This window comes from Stegastes partitus, unplaced genomic scaffold (genome assembly GCF_000690725.1).
Source record: "Stegastes partitus isolate 25-593 unplaced genomic scaffold, Stegastes_partitus-1.0.2 Scaffold745, whole genome shotgun sequence".
In the NCBI taxonomy this organism is placed as follows: domain Eukaryota; kingdom Metazoa; phylum Chordata; class Actinopteri; family Pomacentridae; genus Stegastes; species Stegastes partitus.
This window is the reverse complement of record NW_007578476.1, coordinates 101,024-117,539: the sequence shown is the minus strand read 5'-3', so window position 1 is coordinate 117,539 and position 16,516 is coordinate 101,024. Positions and strand designations below refer to the sequence as shown.

The 16,516-nt window shown below is 44.3% G+C and overlaps 1 protein-coding gene across 3 annotated transcripts in view; it reads right to left on the bottom strand.

Moving 5' to 3' along the window:
* The window catches only part of ptprsb (protein tyrosine phosphatase receptor type Sb), a 70,036-nt gene that overhangs the window by 6,181 nt on the left and 47,339 nt on the right, over window positions 1-16,516 (bottom strand). For 2 of the 3 annotated variants that reach the window (XM_008291467.1, XM_008291468.1), the window contains 14 exons: window positions 16,164-16,308; window positions 11,203-11,297; window positions 10,115-10,368; window positions 9,763-9,850; window positions 9,295-9,513; window positions 8,239-8,396; window positions 5,478-5,489; window positions 5,139-5,251; window positions 3,343-3,440; window positions 2,945-3,068; window positions 2,301-2,476; window positions 2,005-2,124; window positions 1,044-1,198; window positions 147-432 (listed from right to left, as the gene is read on the bottom strand). In XM_008291467.1, coding sequence (XP_008289689.1) covers window positions 147-432; window positions 1,044-1,198; window positions 2,005-2,124; window positions 2,301-2,476; window positions 2,945-3,068; window positions 3,343-3,440; window positions 5,139-5,251; window positions 5,478-5,489; window positions 8,239-8,396; window positions 9,295-9,513; window positions 9,763-9,850; window positions 10,115-10,368; window positions 11,203-11,297; window positions 16,164-16,308 — 2,043 coding nt within the window. Of the gene's footprint in view, window positions 1-146; window positions 433-1,043; window positions 1,199-2,004; window positions 2,125-2,300; window positions 2,477-2,944; window positions 3,069-3,342; window positions 3,441-5,138; window positions 5,252-5,477; window positions 5,490-8,238; window positions 8,397-9,294; window positions 9,514-9,762; window positions 9,851-10,114; window positions 10,369-11,202; window positions 11,298-12,047; window positions 12,711-12,908; window positions 13,027-13,285; window positions 13,313-13,460; window positions 13,655-13,800; window positions 14,119-16,163; window positions 16,309-16,516 lie in introns of all 3 variants that reach the window. The other variant, XM_008291469.1, reaches the window with a different exon arrangement.

Here is a 16,516-nt window from a genome sequence, read left to right as displayed (position 1 = left end):
GGTTTTAGTGCTGATTATCTTTTTTCTCATCAAGTCATAGTCACATAAGCTCATGTTTCTTTATAATTTTGCATGCCGCTGTATTTGGCATCCATTCAATTCAAATACTTTCTCCAGCCATTTGAAACCTCCCCGGCCCTCCATACCTTAAACTCCAGCTCCATGCCGGTGACATGCTCCCCGCTCTCCACCTTTGACAGCTTCTGCATGTAGGAGTACAGACTCCTGGCAGCCACTTCAGTGTTCCCGCAGGCCACGGCCTCCAGCAGGGCCTCGTGGATGAAGCTGTATTGATCCTCCGTTTGCACCATATAGTTCCTTTGTGAGCGCATCAGGGTCACATGGCCGTAGATGTCCACAGTGCGCTCATGTCGAATGCGCTCCAGCATTGCATCGATGACGATAAAACATCCGGTGCGACCAACGCCAGCACTGAGAGACGGGGGGAGAAATTAGAGTTTTTGATGTCTCACTTATTAGGGGGTAGTTTTGTGAAACAGAATAATTCACTTTTTTTTGCTGAGAGCTGGATCAGAAGAAACTAAAGCCAGTTAGATAAGCTCAGCCTCCGAATCAAAAATGAAAAATGCAAATATTCTGCCTAGCGGCTACCGTAAAGCTCTCTAATAGACACATTTTAAATTGTTGATTTAATCTGTGCAAAAGCTGAGGCGCAAAAATAACAAATTGTGGATATATACGGGATATACGCTGGACTTCTTCTTGGCCGGGGGCAGTGACAGCATGGTGTCACTGTGAGGTTTGCTGGCAGGAAGTTAAGAACTGTGCTTGGCCAAGAAATAGTATCCAACCTCCCATAAAACCACATTTTTGTATTTATACACTTCAGTACACTTTGTACAGATCAAACAACCAAAGTGTAATTCAGTGACCTTTCAGTGTTACTTTTGGACGGAGGCAGGCTAGAAAAATTCCCTGGTTTCCAGTCATTTTGCGAAGCTAACCATTACCTCACTGAGGCTTCACAGTCATGACGACCAATCTTTGCATTTAGCTCTCTGAGATAAACTCGTTCATCGTACCTGCAGTGAGCAATGATGGGTCCGGCATCGGGAGGGTTGCAGGCTTTGACCCTGCGGAGGAAGTTGAGGAAGGGGGTCGGATACTCTGGCACGCCGTGATCGGGCCAAGCCGTGAACTGGAACTGACGCACCTCTCTCCTCTCACTGCTTCCACTCTGATGTGAGAAAAAAAAAACTGACTTTACTAACTGTCTGTATATGTACATGTGTGAGCTTCATCATTATTAGATCCCAAAGAGACAGGCAATTTGCTTTGGTAGATATCCTCAGAAATGTCTCTATTAATCACGAATCCAATCTAATTACTGCCAGCAATACAAGCCATGACCTTAATACAGCATATTTAGGAAGATTTTATATTGAATAACACAAAAAAATAACTAATAGAAAATAAAACCAAATCCCAAATTGCACCTCATGTAAAAAAAAAAAAAAAAAGACTCTTCTGAGTATAATACCCATATTATTCTCTACTATGATATTTCTACTAACTTGATGTTTCACAACACATCAACAGAAATTTAGAGAAGCTACACTTGGAAGCTACAGTTGGCCTAGTTTCTGTGTTTGCAAGTAGGCCACAGAGACACGGCAGTCTGACGGCCCTAGATTAGCCCCCCGTGCTATAAGAAACTGCTCAGCTTCCAACAGTGATCAAATCTCAGCTCCTGACACAGGGAGGTTGGCCTGGTTTGAACACTCCGTGAAGCCCAGACTAATCTATTATCCTCCATGTGTCCACACGCGCCACTCGCTCGGTGACGGCGGAAATTCGTGATTACTCCAGTTGCTCCTGGTTCCAAACTGTAAGCTCGAGAGATCAAAGCAGTCTTCAGCGGATGTGGTATTAAATTTAATAGAGGTAAAGGCAGAGCGGGCAGAGTGGAGTGTGGATACAGATGGAACAGGAGGCTTGAAGAGAGGGGTGGAAAAAAAAAAAAAAAGGAGCGAAATAATTTACCTTATGCAGGGAGAAGGTGCGAACGCAGAAGGTGGCCAGCTCCATTGTGTCCAGCAGCGTGACCTGGATCATCCCGTATGTCTCGGTGCCGCGGCTTGGCCAGTATTGATCACACTTTATCTAAAAGGAAAAGGATTCTTACTCCTACCGTAAGTTCAGTTTCATCAAATCTGCTAACAAAACAGCCCATTACACTATAAATCACAGGTGAGTCAGACAGTGCATTCATGTGTAACAGTACTCTAGATAATAAGCATTGTAGATTTGGGTCACTGGGTGAGGGTTTGGTTTCCTACCCGTGATTTCTCCTCCAGACGTGTCATCATGACGACAGAGGCGGCCCGCTGCTCCCACACCATCCTCCAGAAATCCCCAAACGTCTCCGCCAGCGGCCCCTGGGTAGCAATGTAGGCATTCTGCTTCCTGTAGCCATCAATGTAGTTGGCGTTGATGTAGTCGCTCCCCAGGATACCTGCAAATGAGACACCAGTGAGTCTCCTGCTAAACTGCAATCTGCATAACTGACATATTAAATTAACCTCCATGTATGACATCAAACAGCCTAACGAACTGCTTGTTTCTGGCAGCGGCGGCTTCCAAAAGACAGGCTCCTGGATGACTACCGGACAACAACAAACAAACAAGGCTCTGTCGGTGCAAATTCATGAGCTCCAGATCAAATCCATTCTCCCCCTTCTTGCTCTGAAGGAGTGCTGGCTGCACTTGAATGCACTCGCGCTGTTTGTCAGTCTCGTGCCACTGCACACAGTTGGTCTTCAGCACTGTTTGCAATTTCAGATTTCATCCATCATGCAGCTCCCCCGCCGCACCACCCCACCTCTTTGTCTTCACCCCCTGAGCACAAATATGCTCAGACTCCCTCATTAGAAAACTCTAAACATCTTCTTCAACTCTGTGTCGATTTGCTGCTAATCCTCACCTTCTATGGGCGCCAGGATGACTCTGGTGTGGTCGTACGCGATGACGTTGGCGTAGCGGTTTTTGGGCTTGTTAACCTCCAGGTTGGAGTGTTCCCAGGTGAACTGCTGACTCGGGTCGATTGACTGGAAAGAAAGCGAAATACACACATTAATAGTGTGCAGTGGCATATTTAGTGGTGCATTTGAAGATAATGGAAAGAGAGTGCTCTGGAATACAGACAAGATACTAGCAATAAATTGCACTGCTGAATAAATCATGAACATATAGCCGGCACACAGATAAACAAGTGTTAAATAACATTTGCTTTATGATGCCAAGGCTTAACAGGCTTAACATCTCCACACAATAAGGATTATCCATCTATTTATTTATAGGGAAGGAAAATGTATTTCTCACCTCGTACTCCTGGGAGAGTCTCAGGTTGTCGTTGGCTTTCAGCAGCTCTATGTGCTCAGCCAGCTCGCTGATGGGGATGGGAGGATGGCTCATCATTCCTACAGGAGTCAAGAGCAGCACCGGGTCAGAGGTGACGCCGACTTCAGCTCAACGACTTGCAGTACAGCAGGTCGACATCACTCATATGCAAAGATGTGAAGATAATTATACAATCAGACAACATCACATATCATTAAGGAACACGCTGAGGCAGAAAATCAATTTTGATCCATGTGCGAGGACAAAGTGAGGCGAGTCTTGTTTGTTTGTAAATTGTTTTTCTTTGATAAATTGCTTTCTCTGTGATCAGAGGAGCAGCGACTCAGAGAAAACAAACACAGACAGAACACTAATTAGGAGGGTTGCACACACGTACGCACACACGAGCACAAAAGGAAGCAACCTATGCCTCCTACAGTCGTTGCTTTTCACAGCTGGAGTGAGAAAACAGAAGCCATGGCAATCCATTCCCCCATTCAGAAGCCAAATGGTTACAATAATAAATCAAAGTAACACTGCTACGTGTACAATAAACACAATCCATAAAGCCAAAGTCAGAATGCGTTCTCGATGTTCCTGGAATCATAATGCATGTCGATGCACTGTGAAAAGCATTTAAGTCATTCGGCTGCTACACCTATCAAACGCAGGGCTCGGATCGACGGGTTATTTTCTTCCGCGGGCTGCAACTGCAGCATCCCACAGGTAACCACGACAAAACGCTCCTGTCACGACCAAAACGACCTCAGATAGCATCAGCCGGTTTTGTTGGAAACAAATTTCATCGGTGCAGAGCATCTCAAAAGCACAAATCTCAGGGGAGAAGAAGTGGGCGAGGAGGGAGCTTCAAGGTTGCTGCCACACGAGAGTAAAAAAAAAAAAAAAAAAGTCTTATGATGAAAGAGGAAAGCTGAAGTGCTTTATTCTGCAGGTTTTTCTTTGCTTCCCAGGAACATGTAAAAAAAATATAAAAGACATCAGACCTTCATCTACTGATTAAATAAAAATCCGTCTCATTTGACCTTGTACACGCCAGCAGGTAACGCTTCTCCATGGTGACACATCTCGCCACATTTTCCACGAGCACCTCATGGCGCTTTGATAAACTGCAACCGTGAAAATATTGTGAGAACACTGATTAAATTCCTGCAGTTTGCGTCTTATTTGGATGTTGTTAAACTGAACGGAAGGAGTGAAAGGGAAGCATCATCGGCCTGGTGCCACGACCAAAGCAGCTGTGTTGTTAGATCTCGCTCGGCAGGGGGTGGGGAGCGGCCAAATCCGTGTAGTCATTTCAAAGTGCAGCTTTAGTTGGTTATGCTGCTGAGAACAGAATCAATTCTTTCGCAAATGATCACTGTTAACCCACAGCGCACCTTTTGATATATACGATTCTCAGCTCTAAACATTCAGGACCGATAAGACAGATTTCTGTCTGTTCTGATGCTGCTATCTGCAGCTTGGCATGTGGAATGTGGGCGAGTGGAGATGATCAGATTTTGTCACACCGTCATGACTCAGCTGTGACTAAGCACTGACTGTACTACCTGGGCAGCGGCCATTTTGATCTCAGAAACGACTGGAAGCTGCCAGGTACATGTTGGCTGTGAGAGAACTTTCACAATCTTGTCTGCATAATCTTCCCAAGGATAAAATTAGTTGCATGAATATTTCATTTCTCAATGATGAGCAATTGGAAGTACACTTTAATATGCAAATACAAAGTGTGTGTTTGGGTGTGGGTTCATGTTTCGTACCAGGAGTCTGGAAGTTGATGCGCCTCATCTCCACGGGGTCTGTGGGGTGATGGGCCATCATCTCCGCGTTGCTCAGAAGACTCTTGGTTCCGGGTTCCGAGTCTTTGCGCTTACTGCTGAGACGCCAGTGAGTCGAAACAGCAATTAGCACATGTAAAAAAAACAGGAAACGAAAACCAGACTCAGTACTGACACATCATTAGCGTGGCTACTCGATTTGAGTAAATATTGCATTAACAGATACGGTGCTTTACGTTTCACAAGTACAAGTTCTCCGCAGAGCATCTGGTATCACGCGGGTTAAAGCGAACAAAGAGCTTGACATTGGTTTAATCTTACCTGTCAGGTTTGCTGCTTCCAGTGAAACGAGAGGAAGGGAAGGCATAATTAGAGGAAGAAAAGGAAGGAAACAGACAGATTGTTAGAGTGGAAAATCAATATTTTGCATTAGTATTCAAAAGCTTGATGGCCTGCTGCAGATATCACGGGCCTACAGCAGGGTCGGACTGTTTGACGGCTGTCTCAAGGCAGAACAAACTTCCAAACTGAAACAAATTTGATGACATTTGAGCATTTGTGGGTGAAGAGTTGCGCTTTGAACAATTCTGGTTCAAGAAATATCAGCAAGACGAAAAGCACAGCACAACACAATGCATGCTTCATGTTGTTGCCTTGTGGGAAACACACCAGTGAGGCCCTGTTGTTGCACTGGATGACATGTTCCGTAATTATAATGAGCACTGGCACTGTAGTTTATTTTGAGTCGATCCCACATACACAGTCCTGCTGCTGTAAATACTCACTGGAACAACATGTATATTAATGCAGCGCTGAAAATATTCCCTAACAAAGACATTATTCATTATTATGTGAGTAATAGCTGCTGAAAATTACAGTTCCCAGCTGTTTAAGAAAAATGTATAATGTATGTGTGAGACATTTTTACAGATTTACATATTCAGTAAAAAAAAAAAGGAAAGGGCTTGGGGCCTTGAGAAATAAACAGGAGGAGGTTGAGATGCATTGAAAGGCATTGGTGCCTTTCATGGGATTTGTTGATATTGTGAAAAGTATACAATAAAGCCACTCTTATCCTCTAAGAGTCGTAATCAAAGCTGCTTTGGCATTTACCTGGTGTGACCAGCAGTCTGAGTCAGTGTCACGGTCGTAAACTTGACATTTTGTGTTTCTTTCTTTTTTTTTTTGGCAATTTTTTTTTTTTCCTTTTTTTTTTTTTTCAACACAAATGCACAAACAGTACACAGTAAACAAACATAAACATTACAGGAAGAATGCTGTGAGACTGGTCCAGATAATGAAGGACTTTGTGGCATTAGTAGCACAGAGGAATAATGGAATAATGCACTTGTGCAATAGCCAATGTTATGCTGTGAAATATAATAGTAAGAATAAAACATGAGTCAAACCCGTGCCCTCTGTTCCCTATTCAGAAATATGGCAATTGACCATGATATTACAGATTTAAGTCCAGGTTATAAGCAACTCCCAAAGGTTTCAGTGGCTTCCTCCATTTCTGCAGAAAAAGATGAGCTCTTCCATTGATATAATGTCCAAGTTTATCCAGGGGCACAACCTCTGAGATCAGGGATTTCCACCCAGAGATAGCAGGGGGGTCCTCTCCGACCCACTTTACCATTGTGGCTTTCTTGCCAACATTCAAAGCGACTGGATTACATCTTCATTTGCTTTAAGAGAAGCAGCGGTCTTGCCAAGCAGACACAGAGGTGGGTCTATTGACACCCCTAGGGGATAAATAAAGTTATTTGAATTGAATTGAATTGATCTATTGCTTTACTAAGACTTGAGCAAACTGCCGTCCAGAATGTTTGGATTTTTTTTGCATTCCCTCAGACAATGCAGCCCGGTGCCTATGCAAAATTTACATTTGGGACAATTTGACGAGGTTCCTGTTCTATGTTTACTATAGACATGTGGAGATATGTAGACATGATGGAAATGTTTTACTGAAAAGCCCAACCAGGGACAGGAGTTGAAAATTAGCTTAATGCTTTACACTCATACATGCAATACATCAGATGTTTTCCATGTAAAATGCATGGTCCCTGATCAAATAAATAAATGAAATGAAATGAAATGAAATGCACAAATCGAGATTCTGGAAGGCAGTATCTCATCCCACACATCATCATCGATTACACATTTGCGTAAGGTACTCCATGATGTTCTTAACCATAAAAGTTTACTCAGGTTCAAGCTCAACATCTGAGAATAAAATCTGGATACAAAGTGGTTCTTGTTGCGTATAGTTAATAAAAAATCTATCTAATGGATGGGAATCGTTTGGGATTTCCAATGAATTGGTCTTCGTAAACACAAAGTGCCTAACCTGTACATATTTGTAAAAGTCTTTATTTGATATATGGTACTGAGTTTTAAGTGATTAGAATGTCATAAATTTCCCATTTTCAAAGAGGTCAAAGATTCTTGTAATACCTGCCCTTCGCCAGAGTATAAAATTTGGTCCTGTTTCCTGTGGTGAGAGCTCCAGGTTATCTGTCAGTGTCGTTATAAGGTAAAGCGGGTGAGTGTTTTTGAATATTTTCATGCATTTTTTCCAGGACAACAAAACATTAGTTATCAAAGGTGTTTGGAATGTCTCTCAGGCTTTTATCCAACAGGTTTACAGGAGAAAGGGGTTTGCATAATAAATGATTCTATGTCAAACCAAGGGGAATTTGAGCATTCATTCACCTACGAGGAGATAATCCTGGCTTGAGTGGATAATATGCAGTATTCTGTATTTGGTAAGCCCCATCCACCTTGCTCCTTTGGAAGCTGTAATATTGCTAATTTAACCTTAGGTTTCCTGCCATTTCAAACAAAGCCTGATATTGCTTTATTTATATTTTTAATATCTTTGTATTTAAGTTTACAAACAACATTGATGTAATATAATATTTTTTTGGAGTACCGTCATCTTGATGAGGTTAGTTCTGCCAAGGAATGATATAGGGAGATTCTTCCATCTAGTTCTTGGACACGTTATTCAAAGGGTTAATATTTTCTGCATATAACATGCATAAAACATTTTGTGTTTTATGAAGTTCGTCCCACTCACTTTTTATAAAGGAGAATAGCGATAACGATGCAGATGATGAAGACCACAGCCAGGACAGGTCCGACCACCCAGATCAGCCCATCGCCTGCATCGAAGGGCTGAGGGTCCGAGTCTGGCGCAATCACCGGGTCTGTGTAAGGGCTGGCCACGTACATCTTCTATAAACACACACAGAAACATAACAGTCAGGAGAATGTGAAAGAAACTGCAGGTTGTTTTTGGTTGACAAGGCAAGGTGATCATGAAAAAAAAAAGGTGTTGCTTAGTATTTTATTTTTTTGTCAGTATTATTTTATCTCAGCGGAGAAAACAGCATGAGCTCCTGACAGTCAATTCCAATTCAGTACAATAATTGGACAAACTATGACCGAGAAAAATAAGCGTAGTAGAATGGCTGCTTGCTTGCAGTTTTTTTTTTTTTTTTTTTTTTCTTGTTGGTGCTGAAAAAGCAAACATCCAAGCACAAAGGTAGTGTTTGTATTATTGCAGAGCTGTTGCACTGTTGTTGCAATAGACTGAAAATACATTTCTGTCATTGTGACCATGACTGATTTTATGAGCGTACAATATGTGTACGAGATTATCTTTGATCTGTCATTTAGGACAACATATAAAGGATCTACCTAAACCGTATTGATGTTCAAACTGTTGCCTGTTTATTAGTTTTGGGGGACTTTTGAAGAGCCTCCCTTGGGGTAACAGTGCTCCTAATATAAAACATGTAATAAAAATAAATAAAATCTAGTCTAATTTAAGTCATATATTTATGTCTATTCCAATTCAAATGCACATACATAGCAGCAGTGCACAAGGCAATATCTCTTCTACTGCCACAGTAGGTACACTCACTCTTTATTAGCGATGGTGATGGAGGTACGCGAAGGTTATTGCCTTTTGCTTACAACACTTTGACTGACGGGAATTTTATTGTTTTAGCAGCGAGGCCATATTGATTACAATGTATAGTGACAGCCTGCAGGAGGGAAACACAGGCGCGGGGGAATGAGGGAGTGGGTTATATACACAGGAAGAGATGTAACACAATGGCGTTGGTACCCCGGTTGTGGAATTCAGCTCTGCCAGGATGAAGAAGACGTACTCCTGCCCCGACTCCAGAGCTCGGTTCTCGAAGCCTCCGTAGTCCAGCTGGTCCCCGAGGGTGAAGAAGGCTGGTAGGGTGGCAGGTGTGAAACGGGCTGTGATGTAAGCCCGACGCAGGTCCACCTGCTTCTGCTGTCGAGAATCCCTCTGTCTTTGACTGATATCTTTTAACAGCTGAGAGATGGAGAGAGAAGAAAGACAGAGAGAGAGAGAGAGAGAGAGAGAGAGAGAGAGGACACCGACAAGAAAAATGAGACGTTGCAATATCTATGACTAATGTTTTAAACGCTGGTATTGAATTAAAAAGGGTAAGCACTGCCAGGAGTTCTTGGAGATGGAATTGTGTGTGTGTGTGTGTTTATAGGTCTTTTCCTGCTTCCAGGCTCAGACATCGGTGGGTGCTGTCATTGTTGCAGCTCTCACCTCCTCTAGGTCCATTTCATCTGGGCTCTTGAGGTGTCTGATGACGCCGCGGGCTCTCCGCAGCGGAACCACAACAACATAAACATTCCTGTGGGAGCAGAGGAGGACAAATAACCTGACGCCAGCTGCACTCATACAATAGCCTCCGACTCATTTCACGTCTCGGTGCCAATTTGTGGCACGACAGACTGTATCTTCAGCATCTAGTCAGTCATGCACAGTTATCATCATCATCATGCCTGTTACAGATTACAATCATATCTTGAGTACAGCGAGTCAGATTAAAGAGCAAAACGAGTGAAATTGTCATCATAAGACATGTCTGTAACAACACCTAAAACTTCGGTCTTACTTGACAGGAGTCCGTGTTTCCAGCGATGGCAAGATGATAGTGACGGTGGTTTCGGTTTCACGGGTGTGGTCAATCTCAGGGCGGCGGACGGTGATGGGTGGGGATGTCTTGGCGGTGATGCGGTGGCGAAGGCCTCCCATGTTGCCCTCAGGTGCAGTGATTTTAAAGTCGTAGCTGGTGTCAGGCTGAAGGTTTGGGATGACTGCCTTCCTCAGGCGAGCGTCCACCTCCATCTTTTGGCGGTTATACTCCACCTGGAGGGAGGGAGAGGGTTGGTAAGGTCAGAATGACAAAATCACAAAACACAGATGCTTATGTATGCCCAGTGTGCGGGTGATAACTGATGGTACTTTAAGGCTATTTTATTTTTCAATATAAAATCTTGGAAACCCTAGATTAAATTTATACGTGTTTAATGGTCAGTTCTCACCATTTGGACATCTGCTTATTTACATTCTTTCAGGAATTACATGAGAAAATGATTAAGTCTTTACTATAATTATGAAGCTATAGCCAAAAGACTGCCAACTTGGCTTCGCATAAAGATGGAAAACTGAGAGAAACAGCTCTTTCCTTCTAACGCTCACTAATTAACAAGATGCATCTCCTTTGTTAAAAGCATACAAAGTATAAAAATGACAAATCATTATTCAACTTGGGGATTATGTGCCAAACTATTTGTTGGCCAGGACCAGTTGCCAAGCAACTAGTGGAAACTCCAGGATGTTGCTGGGCCCAGCCAAGAAATAGTGGGGAATAAAACCCCCCGTAAACCTTGTTTTCTGGATTAAAAAAACGCAAGATACAATGTGTTCATTAGTGAACAGCAGAGGTGATGCTGGGCAGATTTTGTTATTTATAGTAAATGTGCATTTGCGAGTCCATAAAATTTGACATAAAGCCAGCGTCCTGTGGGTGGAACTGGAGGTGTGTTATTCAGGTTGGGGTCAAGCAAGCTAAAAATACAAAACCTCCTATAAAGCCAGGCATTATAATCATAAAACCCCTTCAAACGCTACAGCATCATATGTTGCATCATGTTTCGTGCTACGCCACCGCACGTGTACATGTGCCAGGTGATGACATACAGTAAAGCGGTAGGAGTTGCTGGTCTCTGGAAACTCCCAGGTCAGAAGAACACTGGTCTTAGTGGCCAGGTTGACTGAAAAATTCCTCGGCACATCTGGGAAGCAAACAAACAAACAAAAAGAGAAAAACAGAGTCACTCTCGATGCAGCATTTTAGTCACATTAGCGGATCCTGTGCTTTCCCAGTGCAAACCTGTTAAAAACGTAGAGCGGTCTGATCTGTTACTGGGGGGAAGAATACATGACGATTAGGAGGATGGGCAGGTGACGAGGAGAGTGGATGGCGAGAGTCATAAGTAGAAGTAACAGACAGATCGGCTACAGGAATGTGACATGCCACATTGTCAGAGTGTAAGGTTGTGTTTGTTCAACTCAGAATTCAGCATGTCAGCAGAGGCTTCGGAAAAGGTGGCAGTGAAGGTCTATCAGATAAAAGTGCTTACCTGCAGATACAGCACCAGACGCCAGTTTTCACTTCAAATCAGACTGAACACTTACCTTCTCTTAGATACTGTATATCCAAGCCCTGTATTGACTTTTACCTGAGGGTTTGTGATAAGCAGTGCTCTTGAAGCAAACATCCATTAACATTCAGCCTGCTTCCACTGGTGGTGAAGGGTAGGTGATGAAGGTATAAGTGAGTGAGTGGAGGAGATTGGGGGGAGTAGTTGTGTTCCTCTGGACTTGGCTTTTCTCATCCTCTCTGAGGTGCACTGGTGAAAGGTAGACCTGTAAGAACTGGCCCAGACTTCATTTAGTTTAGTGTTTTGAAGTGAAATCCACTCTAAGGGGAGATGTGAAGTTGAACCAGTGCTTAGAAGCTGAAAGGTTTTCCCCAGCCCTACCTGTTTCCAAGGCCAGGGTGAGGCACACCAGAGGGGGGCTGAAGGGGCCCGGCCCTGCCTTGTTGTGGGCTCTGAGCTGCACCTCGTAGGCTGTGCTGTGATTGAGGCCCAGGATGGTGTAGCTGGACTCACTCGCTGGTAGTGTGATCAGCCATGGGGGAGCAGAGGGGGCTGGTAAGGCGGAAGGGCCCGGGTTAGCAGAGGGTTTGGGGCTTGCAGTCTCCTTGTAAGCTATAGTGTACTCTGTAATGACACCGTTGCACTCTTCTGGGGCAGGGGCCAGCCAGGAGAACTGCAGGGAGCAGCAAGTGGCATTAACGAAGTCAGATATTTTGGGGTATCCCGAGGGTGGAAACATGGGAACTGCTATTTCCTGCTGCACTACATCTCCGTAGCCTGCTCGGCTTTTTGCGGAAAGGACAAACACGTAGGAGGAGCCTGGGGAAAGGTCTCTGACAGTGAAGTTTTTCTCACGATTTGTGAAATCCACTGTGGTGTCTAAAGAGGTATTCTTGAGGCCAAACTGTAGGCGGTAGCCCTGGATTTCCAGCGGGGGCCCCCGGCTATCAGAACCTGACTCAGAGCACTCCAGCGGAGGAGCCCACCGCACCACTACTGATGGACCCGATCCTGGACGCACCCAAAGAGAGGGGGGGCCGGGCACTGCAAATGACAGTGAAGGCAGCAGAAAATCAGTCGTAGTATATAAAAAAACCACATATCACGTAAATCTTAAAGAAGAATTAGAATTGATTTAGCTGTTTATTTACTGCTGTCTCTTGGTGCAGCTTACTGTAAGATCAATGCTTGAGTATGTTACTAAATCCAGTGCACTGAACTGTATACGTGACATATGCTTACCAATCCCAGGGGTCTGCACCAGCCTGGCTTTGCTGTGTGCTCCGTCCCCTTTGGTGGTGTACGCTGCCACGGAGACAGAGTATAAAGTCTCTGCTTTCAAACCTCCCAAAATCAGCTCCTGTGGGAGGAAACACATAATAGCGCTGTCAAATACTGCAAACTCATTCCTTTCAAATTTAGATAATACCCAGATCTGTAAATTCAGTTTTTAACAAATGTGCATCAGTACGAAATTCTACAGAAGTTATACGATGGCTAATAAAAATCTGTGGTGGGTAAATCCAATAAGGATTGTAATGTATTGGCTGCATTGTGCTGTATGTGTTAAAATTGAGTTAATTTGTAATGAGAAGGGGATGGGGGTAGTCTGCACTCACGTATTGAGTCGAGTCATCCTCCTCCATCTTATCCCACACACAAGACACACCCCGCAGGCAGCCGAGACAAATGAGAGACAGAGTGAGTCAAAGGACCAAAGGGGAAAGGGAGGATGTTTAGGAGTGTAATAAATGAACAACATTTAATCATTTCAATATTCAGTTATAATGTCACCTGAGACTCATCCAATAAGAGGTCTTTGATCCGGGGAAGGTTGCGTGATTCACCGTTCTCTGCACGGCTGAAATGCACCTGGTAGCCGCGGACCTGGCCTTGCCGTAACCGTGGCAACACCGACCGCCATGTGACTCGAAGTGCTGAGGAGTTGAGTGGCTGGACGTCCACCTGACGAGGGGCTGCGCCGGGAACTGAACACACACACACACACACACACACACACACACACACACACACGTACAAATGCAGAATTAATTAAGTGACCAAATGTCTAGCCAGTAAATGATCAACCTAACAATCAATACCGTTTAGGTCTGATCCATGGCTTCACTCTTACCGTCCTCATCTGTTCTGCAGAGCACAGCTGGGCTGCCGGGTCCAGTCCCCTCAGCAGTGGAGGCTGCCATGGTGATGTTGTACCAGCTCCACTTCTCCAGCCCCTCTACCAAAGTCTGCCCTTGCTGGGCTGCGATAGGAAGCCCTTTTGCCTCCAGGCCCTGACCTCCGCCTCCTGCCCCAGAAACTCTCTGGTATCTCAGCTCATAACCTGCCAACTCGCCATTCTGGCCCTCTCTTGGAGGTGGCCTCCAACTTACTCTCAGCGAGGTGGAGCTGGCACTCTCGCAGGACACACCCTCTGGTGGAGCTGAGGGCTCTGATTGGACAAGGGGCAAGGAGGGCAATCGGCAAAGAGTTTAGGAGAGACCAAAGAGAACAGGATTGAAAAAGCAAGAGAGGGGGAAAATACCAGTGAAAGGATAGGAGATAAGGATAAAAAAAAGAGGAAACAATAAGAAACTAAGGTAAAATGAACTGAAAGAGATGACACTGGGACAAGTATGATTCAGGCAAAAAAAGGGAGCAAGTGTATAATGTAAAAGCATAATGTTAGGCTTAGAGCCTAATGAAATAAACCAGAGACAAGAGTATCGACCCTGAGTGGACAACTTAATTATACCCAAGGAGAATGTGCATCCGATAGCCAATGATTATTTTATCCTCTGGCTGTGCTAGTGGCATAAAAGAATCCAGATTTATGAATGAAAAACAGATAAAGTCCGTGTTTCTTTGTAAAGCAGGGATGCACAGCTCACCGCACAGGAGTACAGACAAATATATACATTTCACAACACCAGCGCTCGTGGAGGCATAATCCTTGAGTCCTCGGGATAATAGAGCGGTGTGAGATTTTCCACTGCTGACTAGTGGAAGGTCTCGGGCTTCACAGTAGGAAGATAAAACAAACTAAAAGAGATCTCACACAGTGCCGAAAGGATTTAGGAGGCAGGTATAAAAAAACAAAAAAAAAACAAAAACAGGGTTCTCGGGAACGAAAGGCACTCCAACGGATATTGAAAGTCGGGCTAGAATGATGAACTGCAGACATGCACTGAATCAGTTGTAGAATTTACTGTGACAGACATGAATATAGAAAAAGACACACACCTTCATCGCCACAGATGTCGCCCACCCTATATAATGTCATCTAAGTAACGCACACACACAAAGGCCAGTATGGCCGAGCCGTCCGGGCTTGTGTTTGAGCTCGCCAGTGTATAGCATGTGTGTATGTGTGGGAGTGTAATAGTCATAGCTGACAGGTTCAAGTATCTATCCACTCAGCCGTACAGCCACTGTTCTGTTGGCCTCGGGGGACAATCTAGATGTGCACCAAAGCTTGGCGATAACAAAGCGCACATAACCTCCCTGGGAAATGAATTCTGCTGCATGAAATAGTCTGCTTATCTAGCACCTTCCCCTTCCTGAATGCCCCACTCCACCGGTATACCACCTTTGTCCCTCTTTCTTTTTGGAGGTAAAGAGTGAAAGGACACCAAACTAAAAGCATTTAGCGTATTTTAAACTCTACTCTGCTAAGTGATTGGAAATACTTGACAAAAACTTACCAGAAACACACCGCACCGTGAGCTGCAGGACTTTTTCACGACCACAACTACTTTATTAATTCTTTTCCTTGTATCATTTTCTCTGTTATCACTTTTTTTTTTTTTCTCTTTCTCGGGAGCAGATATGAAATGACTTGATATGCCAGAGCAAAATAGAGGAACTTATTCGGCTCTTATCGGCTATCAGTGATTGTGCAGAGAAAAAAAAAAAGAGAGAAAAGGAGACAAGGGAGAGAATCCAAGTTGAGTTTGGATAAAATACAGACTGGCCAGCACTTACCTGTCAACAGAGCAGGCAAACCAGCATCCTCTAATGCTCCTCACCACTGGCTGCTAGCCAATAAGTGGCAGACAGTTTCACCCTTTCAAAGACATTAGACACTGATAGAGTGGAAAAAGTGAAAGGAGGGTGAAGAAAAGGAAGAGTGAAACATTAATCGGTGCTCCATCTCCATCTGTCATGATGTTTTGGCTGTGCAAGAAAGAGAGAGGCTGAGCGGGGGAAGAAAGGCACAGTCAAATGTAGATGGATGGATGGGAGGGGGGGTTGGACAGATGGGTTGATAAACGAGACACACGGAGGGATGGTTCCCGGCGTTTACCAGGTCAGGAGCTGCGGACAACGTACTGCTACGAGCTGTGTTTGTGTGTGTGTGTGAGGTTAAAATATTTGCATGACATTTTCAGGACAAGGGTGAAATATCATACTAATAAAATGTGTGGCATCTGCACGTGTGTGTGTGTGTGTGTGTGTGCAGGTAGAGTTTGTGAACCCAGTTGAACTGAGACGTACTGGCTTGTGACGTCCTCTGCACCAGTTCATTAGTGAAAGCTCCGATGCCTTTGTTTGAGATGGCGGCCAGAGAGAAGGAGTACTCAGTGTTCGCTTTCAGGCCCTCCACGTTGTACGAATTCCTCGGCCCGAAGGTCAGCTTCTCCTACGAGAGAGAAGAAGAAAGAGGAGCAGAGGACAAGGGAAGTGAGGTGACAAGAAGGAGGATGAGAGGAGTCAAAAAAGGAAAAAAAAAAGGACACATTAAAGAGGAGTCGGAGAGAGAGGCAGATGAGACTGACAGCACTGGAGCTGGACGCCGGGGTTAATCTTTTAAACTTCGTCTTTTATCTCTCCCCTCTTATACCTCTGTC